The following is a 21452-nucleotide window of genomic DNA, read 5'->3' on the forward strand; positions in this document are numbered from 1 at the left end:
CAAGGTGTCGCCTGGGAAGGAGGAAGGGAAGAGATGGGAAACAATGCGGACTCTGATTTCACAGTGAAAAGGCCAGGTGCGCGCACAGCAGAAAGCCGACACGTGTCCATTCCGGGGGTGGGCGCGCAGGTGTGTGTGATAATATTCTGCATGCTTCTCTTCTCTTTTTCAATTTCTTCTCTCCCCCAAATAAATGAGTGGAAAATAAGGTTTCGGGCAGGCCCCGGCAGGGGGTGCCGTGTTAATTGGTGACATAATAAAGGCAGAAGGTCTCTACTGCTTGGTCACCTCCATCCTCTCCATCAGGGACGATGGTCTGGAAACGGGAGAATAAGGAGGACGTGGGAGCCCAAGTTCAGGAAGGAGAGAGGAAAGTCTGCAGAGGAAGGTCATCTGTGCGTGAGTTTAGATCTTCAGCTTCTGAGCCGAGTCTCGGGCAGACGATACCTAAGAAAACCGTCCACAGTACTGGAGAAGTCAAGGTGGGTGGGGATGAGCTGACAGGGACAGACAGACCGCAGGATGAGGGTGTATGCAGATCTGAGTCGACCTCGGTATGGTTCCAGGATAGATTTCAGTGAGCAGCAAGAAGGGACCCAGTGTGGGGTCATTTGTCCGGAGTGAGTGGACTCGGACAACAGCTGGAGAAGACTGCAGGTGGACCCCAGCCTCCACCTGGGGGAGGTTTCCCGTGGTGTCCCAGAGGGCTGGGTCCTTCCTTGCATGAAATTTGCAGATGCCTCAGTAAAGAATGACGTTCCCCATCACCCTGACAGTCCAGAATGCTGTAGTAAAAGCCACAAGAAAAATTCACTGCCCAAGGACGTGTGTCAGGGGTTGTGTTCCCTGGGGACCTGACTCTGCAATGGCGGTTAGTGTGCGGGATGTTTATTAGGGGCTGCCCTTGAGATCAACACCTGTGTTAGGGAGGAGACAGGGAGAAGCTGAGCCACCAGCGCAGCCCCAGCCACCCCCATGGGGAGCTCTGGAGTCAGAGTTGTTCCAAGTTGAACTGGGATGTCCTGGCCTTTCTACTCCCACCTCTATTGGTCATGCACATGGGCCTCCCTTGGGTGGGGTCTCTAAGCAGTGACCGCCGAGGGCTGTCTGCTGACCATACCTCCCACTGCTGGGGCATTAGGTTCTTCCTTGAACGGGATCTGGATGGTGGATCCCAGAGGCCACCACAACACGAATGGATGAATGGCAAGGAAAAAAAGTGTGTAAATATACACATGCAGCGACAGAGAAATGAGAGTCTGGACCTCTGTTGTATCTTCGATGGACAGAACTTTCACGGAGCATATTAGGAAAGGAGTGCTCGATGCCAACCGGCAAATTACTTTTTAAGAAATTGTGTCTGAAGAGCCATAAAAACGAGCACCCCTTGGTGGTCCCAGAAGTCCAGTCCTAGGAAATGATCTGAAATATGAACAACGTGTTCTACACGACGGTGTTTGTGGCAGTGCTGATGACAACAGTGAAAATTGGAAAGACCCCGTCCAGCCATTAGGGGACCATTAACAGTATCCTCCTGCTGGACTATTATGCAGCTGTTAAAAATGGGTGATGAAGGAGAGAGCCTGTAATGTAATGTTAAACAAAAGATGGCAAATAGATTGGAGTCTGTTTACACCTCTGTTGCAAACATAATCACCAGGGGAAAACGAGGCTATACCAAAACAGTAGCTATGCCAGGTCAAGTCAAGATTTATCTTTTTCCTTTTCTAGATCAGGTAGGATGTGGTTTAATACTGTGGTAATGAAGAAAAAGTCTTACTTGTCTGGGCACAGGCTGGGCATGACCAAACTTCAGAGCAGGTGGTGGTGGGACTGTCTGGGGACTTTAGTTGGCCATGCACTCGGATGAGCAGCCAGTGTGGTGTGGCATGGTGTGGCGCCTCACTGGCTTTGCAGTGGTATTTGAGAAGACCACGGGGGTCTCAATGCGGCACTCACAGCCAGAGGCTGGGCAGCACTGCCGGGCTTGGGGCCTGTGGATGAGCGTGGTGCCATTTCTGTTGGAAAGTCTTCTCCCCGTTGGTTTTTGCAGGCTCAGCAAGGCTAGTCCACCTCCCTAGGGTCACACAGCCTTGGGCTGGAGCCCAGGTTTGCTGATTTCCCGTTTCTAGGGTTCCTTCCAGCACACTCCACTCAAAATTAATGAATTATGAAAATTCCAAGATTTTCAGGATCACTGTGGATTAGAGGGTGTTACGTGTGTGTGTGCTTTCCCTGTTTACACGTGTGTTGTAAAACAGTTACATGGTACAGAACTATGTTACTGTGTGGAAGGAAGACGCACCCATTGCCCCTCGTCAGGCAACCACTGATTTAGTATCCTTTGTGTGTTTTCCCTACATGCGTGCTTATATATGTTATTACTGTCTTGTACAAATTGTCCCCTGCTTCCCCACTTGGACGTCCTTCTACAGCGGTGTGATGTTCATTGTGTCAGTGTGTGGCTCATCATTTATTGAGGTTGTTTCCAGGTACTCGCTGTTGAAACCAGTGGAGCAGAGAGCGTGTGGACGGGTGTGTTCAGGATACATAGTTCAGCCCTCCAAACCTCCCTCTGCCTCGGAACAGACCCGCAGGGGTGGACTCAGCCAGCTTCCTCCTGTCTCACGGCCCGACAGCAAGGCTGACCAGAAGCCCCTCCTTAAACAGCCCCGCAGATGCCTGAGGGGGGCCCCTGTGGGTGGTGGGGTCTGACTGTCTGCCTCACTCCCCCTAGATTGTTTCTACTGCCTGGGTAGGTGGCCACTGCACACGTGGATGGCTCACAGAAGGGACAGACTCCCTGGCCAGGTGTACCCTCTCCTGTCCCTCACAGGCCTCCTTGTGAACTTAAATTGGAGCTATGGGTGTGACATATGGAGAGTGTTCTTCACCATGAGACACATACAGCTGCCTGTGACTCCTGGTCACATGCCCCTGACCAGGTGAACCCTCCTGGTGGCCTGCCTTGTCCTGTCTGTCCCCACTACACTCACCTCCTCCTCTGCCTCTGTCTATCCAGAAATGGCAAAAATGTGTTTGTCCATTTGGGATCCCATAGAAGCTGGCCCTGAGACGAGGCTTTGAGTGCATTCGTTTGAGAGATCCAGGAACATCATCAGCAGGGGGTGGGAAGTGGGCCTGGGACTCTAAAGGGGTGTCACCAGGCCAGTGACCACTGTGGCCACCTGAGGTGAGGAACCAGCAGAGCCCTAGCTCGCACGCCTCAGAGTGTGACCGCAGCCGAGTGGGGAGGGAGCTGGGGTATTGATCCTCCAGTGCCCCGTCATTGGGTGATAGCTGTTTCCAGGTGTGAACACTTCCTGGGTGTTCTGTCCCCGCAGCCAGGATAAAGCCTTCAGGCAGGGTCAGCAGGACACTGCATCTGCCAGCTGCAGTGTGACCGTTTCCCCAAGGAAAGTTTGGTCCTAAAGTGCAGGGCTGGCCCTCTACCTTTTCGCACTGGCAGCTGAGCGTTGGTGAAATCTTTCAGAACCTTCCTGCTTATGCTAAGCTGAGCCCCAGGGCTCAGACTTGCCTTTTGATTCCAGGCACAGGCTCACCTTTCTTATGGACTGTGAGCAGACCTTGACCCACTGACAGCTCTCCCAGGATCAGCCCCTTTCTTCCAGCGCAGGCTCCCATCGGGGGCAGGAATCCAGTGCTCTGTGAAGGCTGTCCCCAAATTCTCTGTGCAGGAGCTGGCAGCAGGGCAGACCTCCCCCACTCACTAGCCCAGCTGCATGTTGTGGGCTGAAAGGGGGCTGTTTAAGGGTTAGCCCTGTGTGTGAACGCAGCTGGCAACACACTACACTGAAGCGAGCTTCCAGAGTCACAGCCCCCTCCTGGTGCCTTCCCGCAGCCCTGGCAATAAAGGGCTGCTGCTCGGTCACCATTGGGCTTGTCCCCCTGGCGCCTCCCCAACTCTCACTGCACTGGCACTTCATCCTCCAACCCAAATCCTTCTTGGAGTTTGCCACCCCCATGCTGCTCCTCCCTCTCTGCCTGCGTCCCTCCCACCCCAGTCCTCTTCCTGGATGCTGGGATCTAGCCCCGGTGTTCCCCTCCTGCAGGAAGGCTCCCCTCCTCAGTCCCCCAAGGCCAGCAGGGAACCCCACCACACACACAGCCCTTGGCACTTGCCTCCCCAGGCTCTCACTGCCTGATGACAGTGTCTGGGGACAGGGCTGGATACACTGCTGCAAACCCAGGCCAGGGCCAGGGCCATCATGTCAGAGAGGCCCCTGGCCCATCTGTTCTGGTACAGCTTCATGCCCATCAGCTGCCTTTCACTGTGTCCCCTGTCCGACTCTCTTTCATGGCATCACCACTGGCATCATTTGTGACATGTGACATTGCACCAGGAAGACAGGGTTTTGTCTTGTCCCACGTGTCCTCAGTGCCCAGCATAGTAGACCTGGAGCATAATAGAAGGAAGACCTGGTGTGGAGCTTGCCCCCAGGGATACCAAAGATCTCTGAATCTGCTGTCCTCGAGTGGAGGCCAGAGTGGGTACTTGTATGGAATTGGAGTCCCTTACCCTATCTGGGGGGTGCTGTGCTGTACTCCAGAGCTGGGGCCCACCAACCTGCGGTTCCCACCTCTGTCTGGCCTGACTCTGGAGTGGCAGGGTCCAGGAGGTGATGAATGTGGCTGCCCACCATCCTCTGTTCTCTTTCAGACAAAGGCCCCAGCGAGGACCCGCGGCCCGAGGAGAAGCCCGTGGAGGGTAAGGTCCTGTCCACCTCCCATGTCTCACCCCTGCCCTGTCTCTTTGTGCCTCCCCTTTGTCTCTGGGTCTCTTCCTTCTCTGCACCCCATCTCTCTCCAACACCCCAGTTTGGGGGTGGGAGTCCCGTGGGCTGCCTGCTGTGGGAGGAGGTGTATAGGCTTGGCTTCTAGAATGAGGAGGTACCTGGTCAGGGGTACAGTAGCTCCCTCTGCCAAGGGAAATTGCAAGTCTTCGTTTTCGGTTTTATTGTTATACTCAGCCTGCTGCTTTCCATAGAGGCTTTAAGACTGGGGTCTGAGCCTAGTCTTCTGAGCAAGCAGAATTTAGGCCTGAAAGCACACAATTAGCTCACGTGACAGACATGATCATTGTCGGGAACACTGTTCACTCCCTCCTTGCTGAGAATGGGAGTAGGACAGGAAGGGGGACCAGGGTAAGGGTGGGGCTGCTTCACCTCCAGACTGTCTGTCCCTGAAATGGAGTGAGTGGGCGTCAGAGGAACCATGAAGTATTAACGGAAGTCCACTGCCACCTGGTGGCAGCATACTCAATTTGCAGGATTAATGTGCACCTGCCAGTTAAGTCACTTACTGAGCTGGTCTAGAGTGATGCTTACCTAGAATGGCCCATGGTCATTCCTAGGCCACAGAACCTTCCAAATTGCCCTTAAGGCTGGTGATGTGCTAGACCTGATTTCACAGACAGGTATGTGAGCCCGGGATTTGTGGACCCATCCGGGGGTGCCATTTCTGAGATAATAGGTTACCCACCACCACCACTACCCCCAGCCTTTCCCATTCCAAGGTCTCCCCAGAGCCAGGACATGAGCTGAGAAGCAGAGTGCTGCTGCCACAGGGCGGGGGCAGGGGGGCTCAGCAGACTGCTTTTTGCCTTCCAGACAGCCACGGTGACGTGATCCGGGCCCTGCGGAAGCAGGTGGAGCTGCTCTTCAACACGCGATACGGTGAGCAAGGAGTGGGATGCGGTGTGGGGCCAGTTTGGCCCTTTCTCCAGCTGCCCTGTTTTCAGAAGGACTTTGGGCTTAGCCTCCCAACACAGCTGCTCCCCACACAGGAATGGGGCAGGGGCTGGGACCCACCATCAGCGTGGGAGCACCAGAGAGGCTGCTGCCCAGCCACATCCCCAGCTCCAGGAATCCCTGGAGACTGAGGCACTACCAGAGACTCCCACCCCTCTGATACACTGCATCCCGCCTCCTGGTCAACACATTCGCACTCACAGTCTGCCTTAGCCGCAGGTTGGAGGCCACTCTCTCCACTGTAACAGTACCAGCTCTCTGTCCTCACAGATGGACACCCTCATCCAGGGTCCTCAAGAGGACTTATAGCAAGAACTTTCCTGTTCTAGAGTCCAGAGGACTCTTTATTAAGCCCTTATGGTTTGCCAGGCTCTAGGCTAGGTGCTTCATTACACATCCTCTCATCCCGTCCTCACAAAATTCCTGTGTCCTAAGACCCATTTTACAGATGAGGAAAAATGAGGCCTAGTGAAATGATGTGGCCTGTCCAAGGCCCCACACTAGTGGGCTGCTGAGACTGGCCTGGGCCTTAGATCCGGCTTGTTCTCAAGTCATGGTGTTGAGCCACACAGGGTTTGGGGTTATTTATGGCGACAGGAGGGATATTTTGGAGGGCCTTACTGGAAGCATGGGTGGAGCCGATGCCAAATCTCAGCAGCCGTCAGTGGCTTGCGCTGTCTGGGCATGAGGGCATGGACTGAGCATGGGCTTTGGAGTCCTGCTGGTTTGGGTTCTCATCCCCCAGACCTGCCATTCTGAAAACTTACATCCCCTCTGAGGTCCAGGCTCCTTACCTGCAGACTGGGGGTAACTTCTTACCTCTCAGGAAAGTTGGCAGGGTTCAACCGAGGGCTCTGGCAGCTGTGGCCCCCCGCACGGCTGTGGGGGATGAGGGTTGAGGCTCATGGCCCCACAGCCCTGGGTGGCCCTACAGCAGCTGTGTCTCTGCAGCCAAGGCCATTGGCATCTCGGAGCCCGTCAAGGTGCCCTACTCCAAGTTTCTGATGCACCCAGAGGAACTGTTTGTGGTGGGGCTGCCTGAAGGCATCTCCCTCCGCAGGCCCAACTGCTTCGGGATCGCCAAGCTGCGGAAGATCCTGGAGGCTAGCAACAGCATCCAGTTTGTCATCAAGAGGTAAGTCCTGGCCAGGTCCACGGGGGACACCTCCAGGCTGGGCCAGTGCCCTGGAGCAGTGCCAAATTGCCATCTTTTTCTTTGGACTGGCAAAGGCCTTTATATCTTTTTTGTCTGTTTTTCTTTCTTTTTTTTTTTTAGACAGCAGGGCATTAGACGGGGTTTGGCTGCGGTTGGGCAGGCACGAGGTCCCCAGCCTGCCAGACCCAAAGCATCCAGGCCAACCCCCATCACATTCTCAGGGCATGTGCCCACTGGCTTGTGTGGCTGGGGCAGACATGTTGGTGTCGCGCACCGGAGCATCAGGACACTGCTGTGGGCAATGCCCCGTTGTCCCAGGATTGGAACATTCAGCAGTGGCTTTTCTGGGTCCTTTCTGTTTTCTGAGGCATCTTGTTTTTGTCACCCACCCACAAAACCAGCCTATCCAGCCTGTGTGTTCAACTGGGATAAAAATCCCTCTGGTGGAGGTGGTGGCAATTTTTGAGTATAAAAAGAGGAGGGGACGGGATCACTAGTTTTGCATGTGTTGCTTTCCTGTGTTATTGTAATGGCTCATAAATGTCAGCCTGGTTTGGTTGAAAGTGGCGAGAAAAGGAGACTCTTAAGGGTTTGTTCTCCTGGGAGAGTAGTTAGCCCCCAAACTGGGAGACTCACAGCATCATTCATGCCAAGAGGGCCAGGCTGGTGATGAGGCCGGCCGGGAGGGCAGTGCTGGAGAGATGCACATAGCAAGTGTGGGTTTCATTCCTTCAACAGATGCATCCTGCGCACCCCCCATGTGCCAGGCTGCAAGACAGCAGCAAATGCCTCTGAGGCCTGCCTTGGAGTTGCTGATCTCACCACGTAAAATCACAGTATAATGTCAGGTGTAGATAAATGCTGTGAAGGGATATAACCCAATGTAGGGGGGCTGAGAGGGGCAGGAGATGACATTGGAGCAGAGACCTCATGAAGCAACGGAACGAGCCATGTGGATGTCTGGTGGAAGAGTGTTTGGACAGCGGGAACAGCAGGTGCAAAGGCCCCGAGGCAGGGATGTGCTTGCATGTTTGAAGGCTTGCAAGGCACAGTGTGGCTGGTGCAGAGTGAGTGGTGGGTGTTGAGGCCCAAGAGATGCTGAGGGGAGGGGAAGGGGCAGGGAGCTGACAGCATTCAGGAGGAATATCAACATGGTGGTTGTTTACCACGTTTGTCCCCTCAGACCAAGAACCAGACGCTCCCGGGCAGCTCAAGGGTAGGGGCCAAATCAAGAGCAAGTCCTCGTGAACTGCCCTTTTCCATCATTTACCTGCAGAGATGCATGTTCTCATGAGCATCTCTTGTAGCCATGACCGCATTCCTATTTGGGAAGGGAGGGGGTTGGCTCTGCAGCAGACTGAGAGGCAGTGCACGGGGTTTGTGTTGGCATCCCCCTTACTCCCCATGACCTTGGGCAGGCTGCTTGGGTGTAAAGTGGGAACCACTGGAACTGCTCTGGCTGGGAATTGGGAGCCCTGCTCAGCTTCTGACTTTCCGAGGTGACTGGGGGAGTCATTTCACTTTCTGGATCTCCGTTTCCCTGTAAGGAGAAGGGCACTAGATGCTTCCCAGAGCCTTTTCTAAGTCCCAAGACTGTGGTTCAAGGCAGAGCCGAGCCTCATCCCTCCCAGCCCTGGTCCTGTGAGCCCAGCTCTGTGCTGAGCATGGGATTGGTGTCCAGGAGATGTCCACTGCCAGAGTGGGCACCAGATCCTCATGCACTGGCCACCTGAGCTGAGGGTGCCCTGACAGTCTGGCCTTTGGCCACACTCCCAGGCAGGTCTGCTTTGTGCAGTCTCACCCACAGACACACCCCCTGGCACTGAGCCCTGGTCCTGCCCCCTCCCCCAGGCCATTCTTCAGGGGATCTGAAGACGTGTTTCTGCTGTATGCCCCCCTGCCATCCCCTGTCAGCCTCCTCTGGCCAGCCTGACCTCCCCAGTGTGTCCTCAGACCCCAGACTACCCTCAAGAAAGGCCTGCTCTAGTGGGGCAAGGTTGTACCAAAATCAGGACATTTAGAATCAGTGCTGCATGATAAAGAGGATGGATTAGTGTCTGGGAAGGGCTTTGTGGAGTCCATAGAGATATGGATACTAGCGTGAGGCCAGGCCTTGTCCCCATGGCTCCTGACTCCAAAGTGACATGGCGGCTCTCAGGCTTCAGCAGTAAATCTCAGACCTTCCCAGCACCTTGGAGATCTTGCCACGTAGCCGGCCCCAACTGCTTCTACACTTTAAACCAGCTCAATAGGAAGCCCTCGGAGGCCATGTGTTCCAACTGTGGGCAGTGGCGATTATACAGTGTCCCAGAACTGAGAGCGAGGGTATCAGCCTGACTAGTCCAGGGCTGGGTGGGTCTCACTCCCGGCTGCATCCTCAGAGCCCAGCGCAGCCTCCCAGGTTCTGCACTGGGGTCACAGGACAGGTGCACAGGGGTGGCAGGGACCCAGGCCTGGACTATCCAGAGTCAGGAGAGCCCATTGCACAGATGTGTGAACTGAGAACCAGGGGGAGGGCTGGCAGTCCCAGGGATGCTTGGAGGGACGTCAGTGATAGCCCTATTTGTGGTGTTTTCCAGACCCGAGCTGCTCACCGAGGGAGTCAAGGAGCCCATCATGGACAGTCAAGGTACCCCGTGCAGGGTGGTGGGCGGAGGAGCAGGTGGGCGTGGGAGGGCCCCAGGCCTCTGCCACCACCCCTTCCTCCTGCTTCTTCTGTCCTAGTCCCGTCCTCCCCCCACACTCCCCCCATCGCCCTCACCTAGGGGTTTGCCCCCACCCGTGCCACCTGGTGTCCCAGGAGCGGCCTTCTCACCCTGGCTTCTCTCCCCCCGCCCCCAGAGAGGGATTCTGGGGACCCTCTTGTGGACGAGAGCCTGAAGAGACAGGGCTTTCAAGGTAAGGGTGAGCTCACCGTGAGGTCAGCTGTCCCCAGCCATGACCTTGACCTGGCTGGGGTGGGGAGGGCCTGGGTGGCAGGGCTGTAGCCCACCACCTCTGAGTCAGCGACTCTGCAGGGGCGCCAGCAGGCGGGCAGGGAAGGCCAGGGACAGGCCCGGGAGCCTGTCTGCCACCTGCCGCGGGTCCACAGTCCAGAGGAGGGGTGGTCGCTGAGGGCAGGGAGGGCTCCCTGCGGAAGAACCGGGCTGGTCTGAGAGGGCAACAGGAATGCGTGAGGAGGGAGAGGAACGGGAGAAGATGGGAAACACTTGAGAAAGGGCTCAGAGGGGACCATGTGTGAGACATGGGAGCAGGACGGGACCAGGGTCAGGAGGGGAGACAGTGGTTCCCAGAGGAGCCCCCCGGCATGAAGGGCAGGCCTGTCTCTGACATGGGGAGATGTGGCCAAGAACCTCCATCTGTGCCCATGTCGGAGCAGCTTTGGGGGGACTACGAATTTGTCCCCAATGTGTGTGTTCGTCGGTGGGCCCTGTGATCACTGTGGCTCTGAGGAGAAAGTGAGATTAGCAAGAAAGGCAGGGAGGGCCAGCCCCTGGGGGTGAAGGAGCCCTCAGAGATGGGACCTAGATGCTGGGGGCAGCTGCTGGCTGCCTCTGGTCCCTCACTCCTTCCCAGGCCGCTGGAACATTCTGTGATGAGGGGAGGTAACATCTCTGTCTTCACCCCCGGCTCCTCATACCCAGCCCCCAGCAGACTGGGAACCTCACCACTACCCCCACAGGCTGTCTTCCCTGAGGCAGTGCCAGGCCTGAGGTCAGAGGCCCACGGGGGTCCGGGGCCCCCATGGCACTTGCTGGCATGTGGGATCCTTAGTAAACACCTTCTGGGTGAGTGAGTGACCGTGGGGAGCTGCTGGGCCAGCTGAGCCGTGCCCCTCCCTTGCTCCCTGCCTCCCCACTGACGTGAGAAAGCCTCTGCTCCAAGCCCACCCGCCTGGGCATAGGAATCTGCTCTTCACGTGTCTCTCACCTCCAGGGCTGATTTACTGGTTTGGTGGTTTTCAAATGTCAACAATTAACTTAATTTCCGAGTCATAGCTGTTGTTGCAACGGTGTGCGTCCTTCTGGAAAAACACACGTCTCTGTCAAGATGTTAGTTCTGAAGGGCTCTGAGGGGCCCACTCCAAGGGTCTGTTAATTGCCAGAGGAGTTCCCCATAATTAGAAAATCATATTCCTTACAAGTCACCAAGTGCCTTTTAATTTAACAGCTCAAATCCATAATTGTTTTTTACTTTGCAGAAAATTACGATGCCAAACTCTCACGGATCGACATCGCCAACACACTAAGAGAACAAGTCCAGGACCTGTTCAATAAGAAATATGGTGAGCTGCGGGGCCCCCAGGGGTGGGCAGAGGAGCAGGAAGCTTCCTAATTCTGGCCAAGGTCATGTCCAGGGAAACTGTTCGTTCATTTCCTCGTATTTCTTCAGCACTTACCATGTGCCTGTCACTGTCCCGGGCACGGGGGATACGGCAGTGAATACAACAGCTGCAGTCCCGGCCCTTGTGGGCCTTGTGCACAGTGAGGTGAGACACTTTCAACAACTCTACACAGAATGTAATAGACAGTGAGGACCTGTTCCATGAGCCCTGCAGGAAAAGAACAGGCTGCTAGAGAGAAAAACTGGGATCTACTAGCGTGGGGCCAGGAAAGACCTTTTGGAGGAAAGAACTGAAGTCTGGTAAGGAGTTGATCAGGCAGAGGGTGGAAGAAGGGCATTCCGGCCAGGCTGAGAGACTGGCATGTGCAAAGGCCCTGAGGCTTGTCCTAAGAAGGGGCAGAAAGCAAAGGTATGAGGATGCTGGGGGAATGGGCCCTGTGGAGTTGGCCCGGAGCAGGCTGGGTCGTCCAGGGCCTTGGAGGGAGCTATGGTATTGGCTTTGTATGTTGTTGGGAGGACTGAAGTGACCAGAGCCACTCCGCACTTGTAAAGCATCCTCCTGGCTACTGGAGGACAGGGGTGGACACTGGGAGAGCGGCTCCAAGGCTGGAGCATTAGCTCAGGTGCAAGAGACCACAGCATGGGCAGGGCTGGTGGCCGGGACACTGGATGAAAGTGGCTGGAGTGGAGATGTGCATCGGAGGGAGGATCAGGGGTGCTGAGTTGGCAGGGGCAGGGGGCAGAGAGCCGGGGATGAGAAGGGAGGCGTCCCGTTGAGGTCCAGGTTTCTGGCTTGAGGAGAACAAGCTAGTATCAGTTAAGGTGCTTTTTGGTCTCAAGCAGCAAAAACAAACTCAAACTGGCTTGAATAATAATAAAAGGGGTTGATTGGCTCATGATTCAGTTACTATTTATAGAACAGATTGGCCCTGTCTTGCTCAGCTGAGGCTGCTATAATAAATACCTCAGACTAGTGGCTTATAAACAACAGAAACTTACTTCTCATGTTTGGAGGCTGCCAAGTCCAAGATCAAGGGGCCAGCAGATTCAGTGTCTGGTGAGGGCCCATTTCCTGGTTCATAGGTGCCACTTTGTCACTGTGTCCTCACATAGTGGAAGGGACAAGGTACCTCTCCGGGGCCTCTTTTATAAGGACACTAATTCCATTCGTGAGGGTTCTATCCTCATGACCTAACTACCTCCCAATGTCCCAACTCCTAATACCATCACTTTGAAGGTTAAGATTTCAGCATATGAATTTTGGGAGGACACAAACATGCAGGCCATTAACAGACCCAAAACTTAGTGGCCTAAAATAACTGATCATTTATTATCTCTCATGGTTTGGGGGAGTCAGGAGTTTAGGAGCAGCTCAGCTTGGCGGCTCTCGCTCAGGGTCTGTCCTGAGGCTGGTCAGAGGCTGGCTAAGGCTGGGGTCACCTCAACATGACATCTCTCATGTCTGAGCCGTGGGCTGGGGGAAGAGGTGGCACTGGGAAAGCTGGGCCCCTTGGGCATTCTGGGCTCTGCGATCTCTCCATGTGGGCTTTCCAGTGTGGAGACTTCAGGGTAGCTGGATTTACTCGTGGGTTGGCGTTCCTGAAGCACGTGTCCTGAGAGAGAAAGAGCCAGGAGGAAGCTGTGCTGCCTCAGAGGTCCCACAGTGTCACCTGTGCCATACTGTATTGGTGGAGGCAGTTACAAAGTCCCACCCAGTTCTAGGGGAAGGGATGCAGACTGCGATTTCCTGTGGGGAGTGTCAGGTACACTCTGAGGAGCATGTGGGACAGGAGGATATTGGCATGGCTGTCTTTGGACAGTACAGCTGAGCACAGCACATAGCACAGGAAGTCCAGCAGCAGGGCAGCCTTCAGGACCAGCTGGATTCAGCAGCTAGGATGTCCTTGGTGCCTGTTTCCACGGTGTCAGCATCACCTCAGGCTGGTGTCCTGCTGCTGTCAGGATGGCCACGGTAGGTCCAGGGATCCCATCTGCATGCTCCTGGAGGGAGAGGGCTGGCTCCTCCACAGGCTTTTAAGGGAGCCAGGTTGTTTCTTCCCCAGAATTCCCTGCCACAGGGATCTGTTCTAGAATTCCCTGGCAGCTGTCCCCCGGCTTCTCATTAGTCCCTGGCAAGTCACCTGTCTGTTCCTTATCTGATCCCTGTGGCAGAGACACACTCCGTACTCATTGGCTTAGACCTGGGTTACCTGGTCTGTCACTGTGACAAGGGGGAGGACATCTCCCTGATGGTGAGAGTGGGGCACATGGACTGCCAGGGACAGGCAGACACCCAGACTGTTAGCTGGGGAGAAGGGCAGTGCCCTCACTGAGGGGGATGATGATGGGTGGAGTGCCGAATGTGAGGGGTGAGTGGACATGACCTTAGACAGTCAGATGTACAAGTCTGCTTTTCAGAACAGGCATCTGGAGTAGACATAAAAATTAAGCCACGGTCTGTGCAAATACTCTGCATGATGCTATAGTGGTGGGTCTATGTCATACATTTGTCTAAGCCCACAGAATGTACAACACGAAGAGCAACTCCAAATGTAAACTGTGGACTTTGGGTGACAATGACGTTGATAGTGGGGGAGACTGTGCTTGGGGGGCAGGTAGGAAGCATATGAGAAATCTCAGTACTCTCCTTAATTTTGCTGTGAACTTAAAACTGCTCTAAAAAAAAATTAGGTCTTTAAAAAGAAAAAAGGAAAAAAAATCAAGTCATGGATGTAGAGGAGATACGCATGGGAGTACCAGGGGGCAGGAAGGAGGGTCCAGGCCAAAGGCCAAGGAGCTTCCACGTATAGGGATCAGGTTGAGGAGGAGAAGGGGTAGCCAGAAAGAAGGGAAACCAGGAATGTGTGGCGTGGACAGCAATGAGAGGGTTTCAAGGAGGGGAGACTGGTCATCTGTGTCAGATTTTGCTGGAAGAACTCTGAGTGTCTACAGGATTTGCCAATTTGGAAGCCATCAGTCACTGTAGCAAGAGCCAGCGCGGAGGAGAGGCGTGAAGGAGAGACAGCAGCGTTCCTCTTTATGGATCGCGAGTGTAAATGCTCATGTCTGTCTAATTTTTTTTTTTTTCATGTCAAAAAGGATTTCTTTGCAATAGCATATGAACTAGTTAGCCACGAAGTCGGGATAAAGAATTAAAAACTGTCTGGAAGTCCATAGAGACAAAGTAGATTAGTGGTTGCCAGGGAAGGGGGGAGAATGAGGAGTGATTGCTGATGAGGTTGAGGTTTCTTGGGGTGATGAAAATGTTCTGGCATTAAATAGTGGTAATAGTTGCACAACCTTGCGACTATATCAAAAACCACTGGATTGTACACTTTAAAATGGTGAATTTTGGGCTGGCTGGCTAGCTCAGTTGGTTAGAGTGTGGTGCTGATAACATCCAGGTCCAGGGTTCAGTCTCTATACCAGCCAGCTGCCAAAAATGAAGATTAAAAATTAATTAATTAATTTAAAAATAAAAATGAAATAAAATGGTGTATTTTATGGTATATGAATTATATTTCAATTAAAAACAAAAGGCTGGAGCAATGGCATGACGCCACAATGAAGACTCAGAAATTCTGTACTTGCTAGTGCAGGGCACAAATCAAGCTCTGAGTTCCCTGACAGCCAAAGCAAAAAGGGAAATGGGTCAACTATACAGTTCCCGGTATCCAAGAGATAAAAATTAGCTTATTGCACAAAAAAGTTCAGCTGTTCCTCCTACTGCTGAGACCTGCAGAGATTTCTGTTGTGTGACTTTATAAAGGGGGACCTGCGATGCTGGGGCTGATGCTTTTAACAAGCCCCCCAGGGGTGTGGCAGTGAGCTCCATCCCTCTGTCTAGAAGGGGCTCCTGTGAGGGACCCCATCCTAGTCTGAGAAATGTGGGTTACAGCTGAGCCCCGGACATTCAAATCGCCTTAAAGCATCCAGGGTTGCAGAACCTGCACCTGTATCCCTGTGGGCGGTGCCTCAACTGAGAGAGGACCAGCAGTGGCCAGGACTCTCCAGAGAGGTGCCAGGCCAGCTATGAGATAAGGCACAATCACAGAGGGTTGGTGACAGGAACGAGACCTGGCCTCAGCCTGGCTTCTTTACTCCCACATGGAATCTGCCCTCTCAGGCCAGGCCAGTCCAGTCCTGAGCCAGGATGAAGTAGAGCCCGGGGGGCTGGTGGAGGATCAGGTGTTAGATGGAAGGGCCAGCTGTGTCCACAGGGTGCCCATCCTTGAGGTGAGCTTGCAGTTCCCAGGCTGTGAAACTGAGAAACGTTACACCCGCCCTCTCCCCAGCAGCCGAAGCTGCACATCTCTGTTCCTTCCTCTGCCCTGCCCAGCACAGACGACCTCCCTGGGACCCCTGCACAACACCCCATTCCTCTCCCTTGTGTCTTTCCTCACACCCCCACACCCTCACGTACATGCCCCTGCACCACCTTTGGCTCCTGATAGGCAGGACCGTCCCTCTTGCCCACAGGGGAAGCCTTGGGCATCAAGTACCCAGTCCAGGTCCCCTACAAGCGAATCAACAGTAACCCCGGCTCGGTGATCATCGAGGGGCTGCCCCCTGGAATCCCGTTCCGAAAGCCCTGCACCTTCGGCTCCCAGAACCTGGAGAGGATCCTTGCCGTGGCTGACAAGATCAAGTTCACTGTTACCAGGTACTTGAGGAAAGGGAAGGATGAGGAGGTGAGATGGGCACAGATGGGGGCTTGCACCAGCAGATCCTTGCCCTTCCCCCAGACCAGGCGGCCCTCCCAGCACCATCCTGGATCCCAGGGGTTGGAGAGGACCGCAGGCCAGCCAGGGTGTAGGGAGCCCAACACATGTGAAACTGCTACCCCACCACAACCTCCATAGCAAGGGTGGCCTTTGTGGGCACCTTCCACCTGCCCAGCAACACCTGCTCGCTGCACTCCCAGCCCCCTGGGAGAGGTATTCATCCCACATCAGAGGGGAGGAAACCGAGTCCCTGGTTACCCTCCTGCATGGCAGCACTGCCAGCACAGTGTCCCATGCACAAAGAGCACCTGGGCATTTTGTTGAAGTGCAGATTCTGCTGCAGTAGGTCTAGGTGGGTCCCAAACATCCCCAGCCAGCTCCCAGGTGAAGCTGCATCCCAGGGTGGCTGCCCCGCCCCCAGGCCCTCCTCCTGACACCCCCACCTCTGTTTCTCTTCCAGGCCTTTTCAAGGACTCATCCCAAAGCCTGGTAAGAGACGCTGGCTGTGGGGGGCTGCTTGGTGTACTGGGCCGGCCACAGTGCTGGGGGATGAAGGTTGAAGCTGAGCCTCACTGTGGGACTCAGGCTCCAGGGCTCAGGAGCAGGAGCCAGGCCCCTGCCCTTCTGTTCTCCCACCTCACCTGGGCACCTGCACCTGCCCAGGTAGATGGAGGAAGTCCCAGCTGGAATCTGGCCCCCAAACTGGGCAGAGAAGGGGCTGGGGAGAGGGAATGGTGACTTCTAGTTTACCCGATCAAGGTTCAGGAGGGAGGGGCCAGGCTGGGGCAGTGCCCCCAACTCCTCCCAATGAAGGAGCTTGTTTGACCTTGGTGAATGGATGAGGTTGGTCACAGGTGGATTCCTGACCACAGAGGGAGGGGTGTCAGTGTGGGGACCCTAAACGTGGTGGTAAGACGTGAGGAGCACCTACCCAGACTAGACGGTGAAACTCCTGACCCCTTTTAAGGCATCCAGCCCCCCTCCATCTCCTCCATGGGCCGCATAAACCCAGCCAAGCAGCAGCTGCACGTGGGGAGATGGGGACCCTGCCTCTGTCCATGCACCTCCCTGGAGACACCGCGTGTGTGCAGCAGGAAGACGGGCCAGACCCTTGTCCTGGGGGTGCTGCGCAGGTGTGCTGGGAAAGGGGCAGTGTCACGGCAGTGCCTGGAACAGGGGAAGCCGCAGCACAGGAGTCCTGTTTCACGATCACACTGACGTCACCCTTGTCACTGTCATCACCCCAGTGAGACTGAGCCCTCAGCTCCTGGAGCCATTCACTTTCTGTGCCCAGCCTGGCTTGGTGGGCTTCTGAGGGAGGGGCAGAAGGCCCTGGAACTGGAGAGGGCAGACGTTGCCTGGCATGCATAGCTTAGCAAGGGTGTGGTGCTGTGGTAGCTGCTGTCTGGCTGCAGAGACCCCAAAGAGGGGGATCAGGAGAGCAAGGGGTAGTCGGAGAGGGTTTCCTGGAATAAGGAAGACCTCGGTTGGGCCTCAGGGGAGGGTGGGACTTGGAGAGCCAGAGAGGAGAGGTGGGTTTCTAGAGCTCTCAGGAGTGCGACAACAGTCAGATGGTGTCAGAAAGGTGGAGCCGGTGGACGTAGCAACAGCAAAACGCAGTGGTCGTGGCCCCAGCAGACGCTGGGTCCCGCACCCAGCACTGCACGGGGATGCATCTTACACGTGTTTCAGGAGGCCCCGTGAGGGCTGGGTGGTGTTCTAGGTACTAGGATGTACAGACGGAGGACACATCTTGTTTATCCTCAGCCCTGTGAGCTAGGAGGCAGAGTGCACCTTCCAGAGGGGGAAACTGAGGCCCAGCATTTCAGTGATGAGCCTGTGTCACAGGGCTAGCAGGTGTCCTGGCCAGCCTCAGGCCTGTGCTCTGCAGCAGCTTGCCAGGCGGCTCCAGGATTTATCTCCCACACCCTTGGAGAGGCCTGGGGCAGGCCAAAGGCAGAGGTGGAGCTGGGGCAGCCAGACGACCACAGCGGAAATGGGTGCTTCCCCAGGAAGCAAGCTGGGGACGGCAGGCCAGGGCGGGACACGAATGCTTGTCCGCTCATGAGAACATCACAGGCTGTGGACATGCAGTGCTCCCTTCCCATTGGCCTTGGGAACCAGGATACACCTTCCCTGGTGCCGCCCGTGGCCCCTGGCCAGTCCCTGCCCTGTGAACAGTTTCTGTGGACCTGTCTGGTTCCAGGACTGTGGTGAGCGGCCCCACATTAGGAGCCCCTTGACCCCATCTGCTGTTTGAAGTCTTCCTGGCTCCGGGCTAATAGATATCACTGCTAAGTGCCACAGAGGCAGGTTCCAGCCGCTGGCCCGCCCTGACTTGGCTGTGCTGAGCTGGCGTCAGGGCTGGGCAGTGTTGGTTGGTTCCATAAGCAACCCAGGAAGGACGGCCCCGGCCTCCCTCTGCTGATGAAGAGTAGAAATGCAGCGAGGTGTCTGTCCATTCGTCCATCCATCCGTCCATCTATCCACCAGCCAACTCTACAGCTTCTGTGCTGCCCAGCCCCTGCTTTCCAGAAGGAAGTATCCCTGGGGCATGCATGTTTTTAAATGAGTTTGGAAAGCAGGGGAAGAATAGTATTTTTGATACCGATGCGTGCCAGGCTGAAAGCTCAGCACATTGCACCGTCACCTTTGGTCCCTTTTTACGCAAGAGAGAAGCTGAGGACGAGGGAACTTACGTGGCTTGCCTGAGATGCCCCACCTGTGTGGGAAGGAGCCTTGCTCCCTGTGCTCTGTCGGGAGGCCCTGTGATCACCAAAACCATGTAATTCACAGAATAGTGGAACATTTGGCTTTGGGGAGAAGCCCTGGGAATCAAGGGGGTAGCCTGGCAGCCTCTTGGCAGGCCACAGAGCCCCTAGTCCTTCCTGGGAGTGGCCTCTTCCACCTGAGCAGGTCCCACCCTGCAGCTCGAGGAGCTCAGTGCTCATCTTGCTAATTGAGTTGCTTCTTGAATCTCAGCCATCACCCCATGGGAGCTGCCTGCCTGCCTGTCATTTGTCCCTTTGGTTCCTCTGTGTGCAGACAGTGAGTGCCTTCTCTGCCTGTGTTGCATGGAGAGGGTGACAGTCTGCCTGGAAGAGATGGGAAAGTGGCCCTGGCCCTGGCTCTCAGGGATGAAGCTGCCAGCGCCTTTCCAGGCACTGGCTCCCAGGCTGGGTGTCAGCCTTTGGGGGCCGGAGCAGATGGGCTGGCAGGCCAGCTCCACGCTTACTCATGCCACTTGTCATGCTGGCCTGGGATGGTGTCCAGGCTCCCAGGGGCCTCTCAGGGTTCACTGGAGGTCACTGAGTGCTACTCCTGCCCCAGAAAGAGCTGCTCCCAAACCCTGCCTCAGACAATCACCAAAGCCTGGTACAGGCCAGCACCTGGGATTCCTAGTTGAACCAGAGCAGGAGCGTTCAGGTCTGCTGGGGGAGGCACCAGAGGCAGGTGCCCTGGGACATGTGGAAGGGTGACAGATAGTCTGCTTTGGGGTCTGGGTCCCATATGGCATGTGGGACTTGAGAAAGCACAAGCTTGTTCAAATCCCTGCACCCTCTGGCCGTGTGACCCTGAGCCTCCCCTTCCTCACCTGTAAAATGGACGGAGGCATGCCTGCCTCACCAGGTGATCTGAATTAGGTAACAGGTGGGCAGTGCTAGGTGGGCTGGGGATCACTGTTTTCTCCTGCTGCCCTTGAGACAGATGTTTATAAGCCCTCAGCCCTGGACCAGCTGGGTGGGAAGCTCAGCCCACCACCATGTGGGTGCTGTTGCTGTTGGTATTCCTGGGACTTGGGAAGACTTCCTGGAGGAGATGTCGTGGAGCTGGGCCTTGGAAGTGAATAGGACAGCACATGGTGTTGATGCAAGGCATTGCCTAAGGGAAGGCACAGATGGGGTGTCCAGGGGACCAGGTAGATGCCCCGTGTGCCTGGGGCAGCAGCCAGGATGAAGCCAGGCTAGGAGGGAGTTGCAGGTCAAGCCAAAGACACAGGCCTTATCCTGGGCATGGTGGAAACTTCCAGAGGCTTTTTCCTTTTTCTTTTGTCCTCTCCTAAAAATATGAACTGGACCTTAGTCTGCAAACTTAGAAGCACAAGACATGTAAACTTCCATTTTTATTCTTCTGAAATTGAGGGGCTGGCCAGTTAGCTCAGTTGGTTAGAGCGCAGTGTTGTAACACCAAGGTGGAGGGGTGCAGATCCCCTTACTGGCCAGCTGCCAAAAAATAAAATTGAACTAGCCTCCTACCAAAAGCCCTCATTACATAGTGGCAGAAACTTAATCTGAGTCCATTTAGGATTCCGTTTTCTCTGGGCTTGTGTCCAAGTTCTAGAAGGATTCCTAGTGCCAAGAAGTTAGGGGGAGGAACCCATCAAGTGTTGGATGTCATGTGTGCACGTTGGCACCCATGAGATATCCGTGGACAACCCACCATCCACTCAGGTGTGCAGAGTCACTCATGTTCCTGCCTGTTGAGGCCCCCCAGGGCCCAGAACCTTCCATGAGCCCCACCCCGTAGCTCCATAGAGGCTCCTAGACACTTCCACACTGCAGAGAGATTGAGCACAAGCAGATCCGTGCTTGGAGCAGCCCAGGTGCAAGGATGAGAGGGTGAAAACAAGGTGGTGGTGAGTAGACTGCAGCGTCCACGTGGGGGATTCTCAGAGGGCTCTCACAGTGCAGCCAAGAGCTGTGGCCGGCCCAGAGTGGGGATCAAAAAAGATGACCCCGGATGGCCTTCAGTGTCGTCCCAAATGGGCACATTACATCGGTCCTCAGGGCCTCAGTTTCTCCACTGATGTCTAGTGGCCCTTCATGCTGAGTGCTGGGTAGACGCCTGGCTAGAGAGGAAGACAGACTTGGACTGAGCCTCAAGAATGACAGGTGGGATTTCAGGCCTTAGGTCTTAAAGAGTGAAACTGAGGCTCAGGGAAGTTAAGGAACCTTCTCAACGTCACACAGCATGTGCATAGTGTGGCTGAGATTTGAACCTTGGTCTTTCCCATTTCACTTTGGAATCCAGGGCTAGCTGCACCACCAGCCTGGGCCTCGGTGTCTGCTTGTGGCCATGACCATTTCCCCCCCACCCAGCCTGATCTTTCATCCACACTGGGTGGCTGTTTGCTGCCCCCTCCTGGCCAACAGCAGCTACAACGTTGGTCCTGCCTGTGTAACCCTTTTGGCTCAGTTCATCCTTCGGGTTCATTTATTTATACAACAAAAATTTATTGGGTTCCTACACTGTGCCAGGAGAGATGCTACAAAATAGACAAAAGCCTCAGTCCTTGTGCTCATATTCTAGTTGGGGAGATGGACAAATAGGAACAAGTAGTTTCTTGTTAGGTAGTGATAAGTGCGTGGAGACAAACGCAGCTAAGATCTAAGACTATCTGTCGGGAGGACAATTTCAGATGGGCCACCAGGAATGAAGGCCTGAAAGAAGTGAGGC

The 21452-nt window shown here is 55.1% G+C and overlaps 1 protein-coding gene across 3 annotated transcripts in view; it reads left to right on the plus strand.

Annotated features, from left to right (window-relative positions):
- Positions 1-21452, plus strand: part of GTF2IRD1 (GTF2I repeat domain containing 1) — a 101232-nt gene that overhangs the window by 58739 nt on the left and 21041 nt on the right. For 2 of the 3 annotated variants that reach the window (XM_063088536.1, XM_063088537.1), the window contains exons 15-22: positions 4682-4729; positions 5631-5696; positions 6723-6906; positions 9507-9556; positions 9769-9825; positions 11129-11212; positions 15751-15934; positions 16456-16484. In XM_063088536.1, coding sequence (XP_062944606.1) covers positions 4682-4729; positions 5631-5696; positions 6723-6906; positions 9507-9556; positions 9769-9825; positions 11129-11212; positions 15751-15934; positions 16456-16484 — 702 coding nt within the window. The remainder of the gene's footprint in view (positions 1-4681; positions 4730-5630; positions 5697-6722; positions 6907-9506; positions 9557-9768; positions 9826-11128; positions 11213-15750; positions 15935-16455; positions 16485-21452) is intronic. The other variant, XM_063088538.1, reaches the window with a different exon arrangement.

Source organism: Cynocephalus volans, chromosome 3 (assembly GCF_027409185.1).
Source record: "Cynocephalus volans isolate mCynVol1 chromosome 3, mCynVol1.pri, whole genome shotgun sequence".
Classification (NCBI taxonomy): domain Eukaryota; kingdom Metazoa; phylum Chordata; class Mammalia; order Dermoptera; family Cynocephalidae; genus Cynocephalus; species Cynocephalus volans.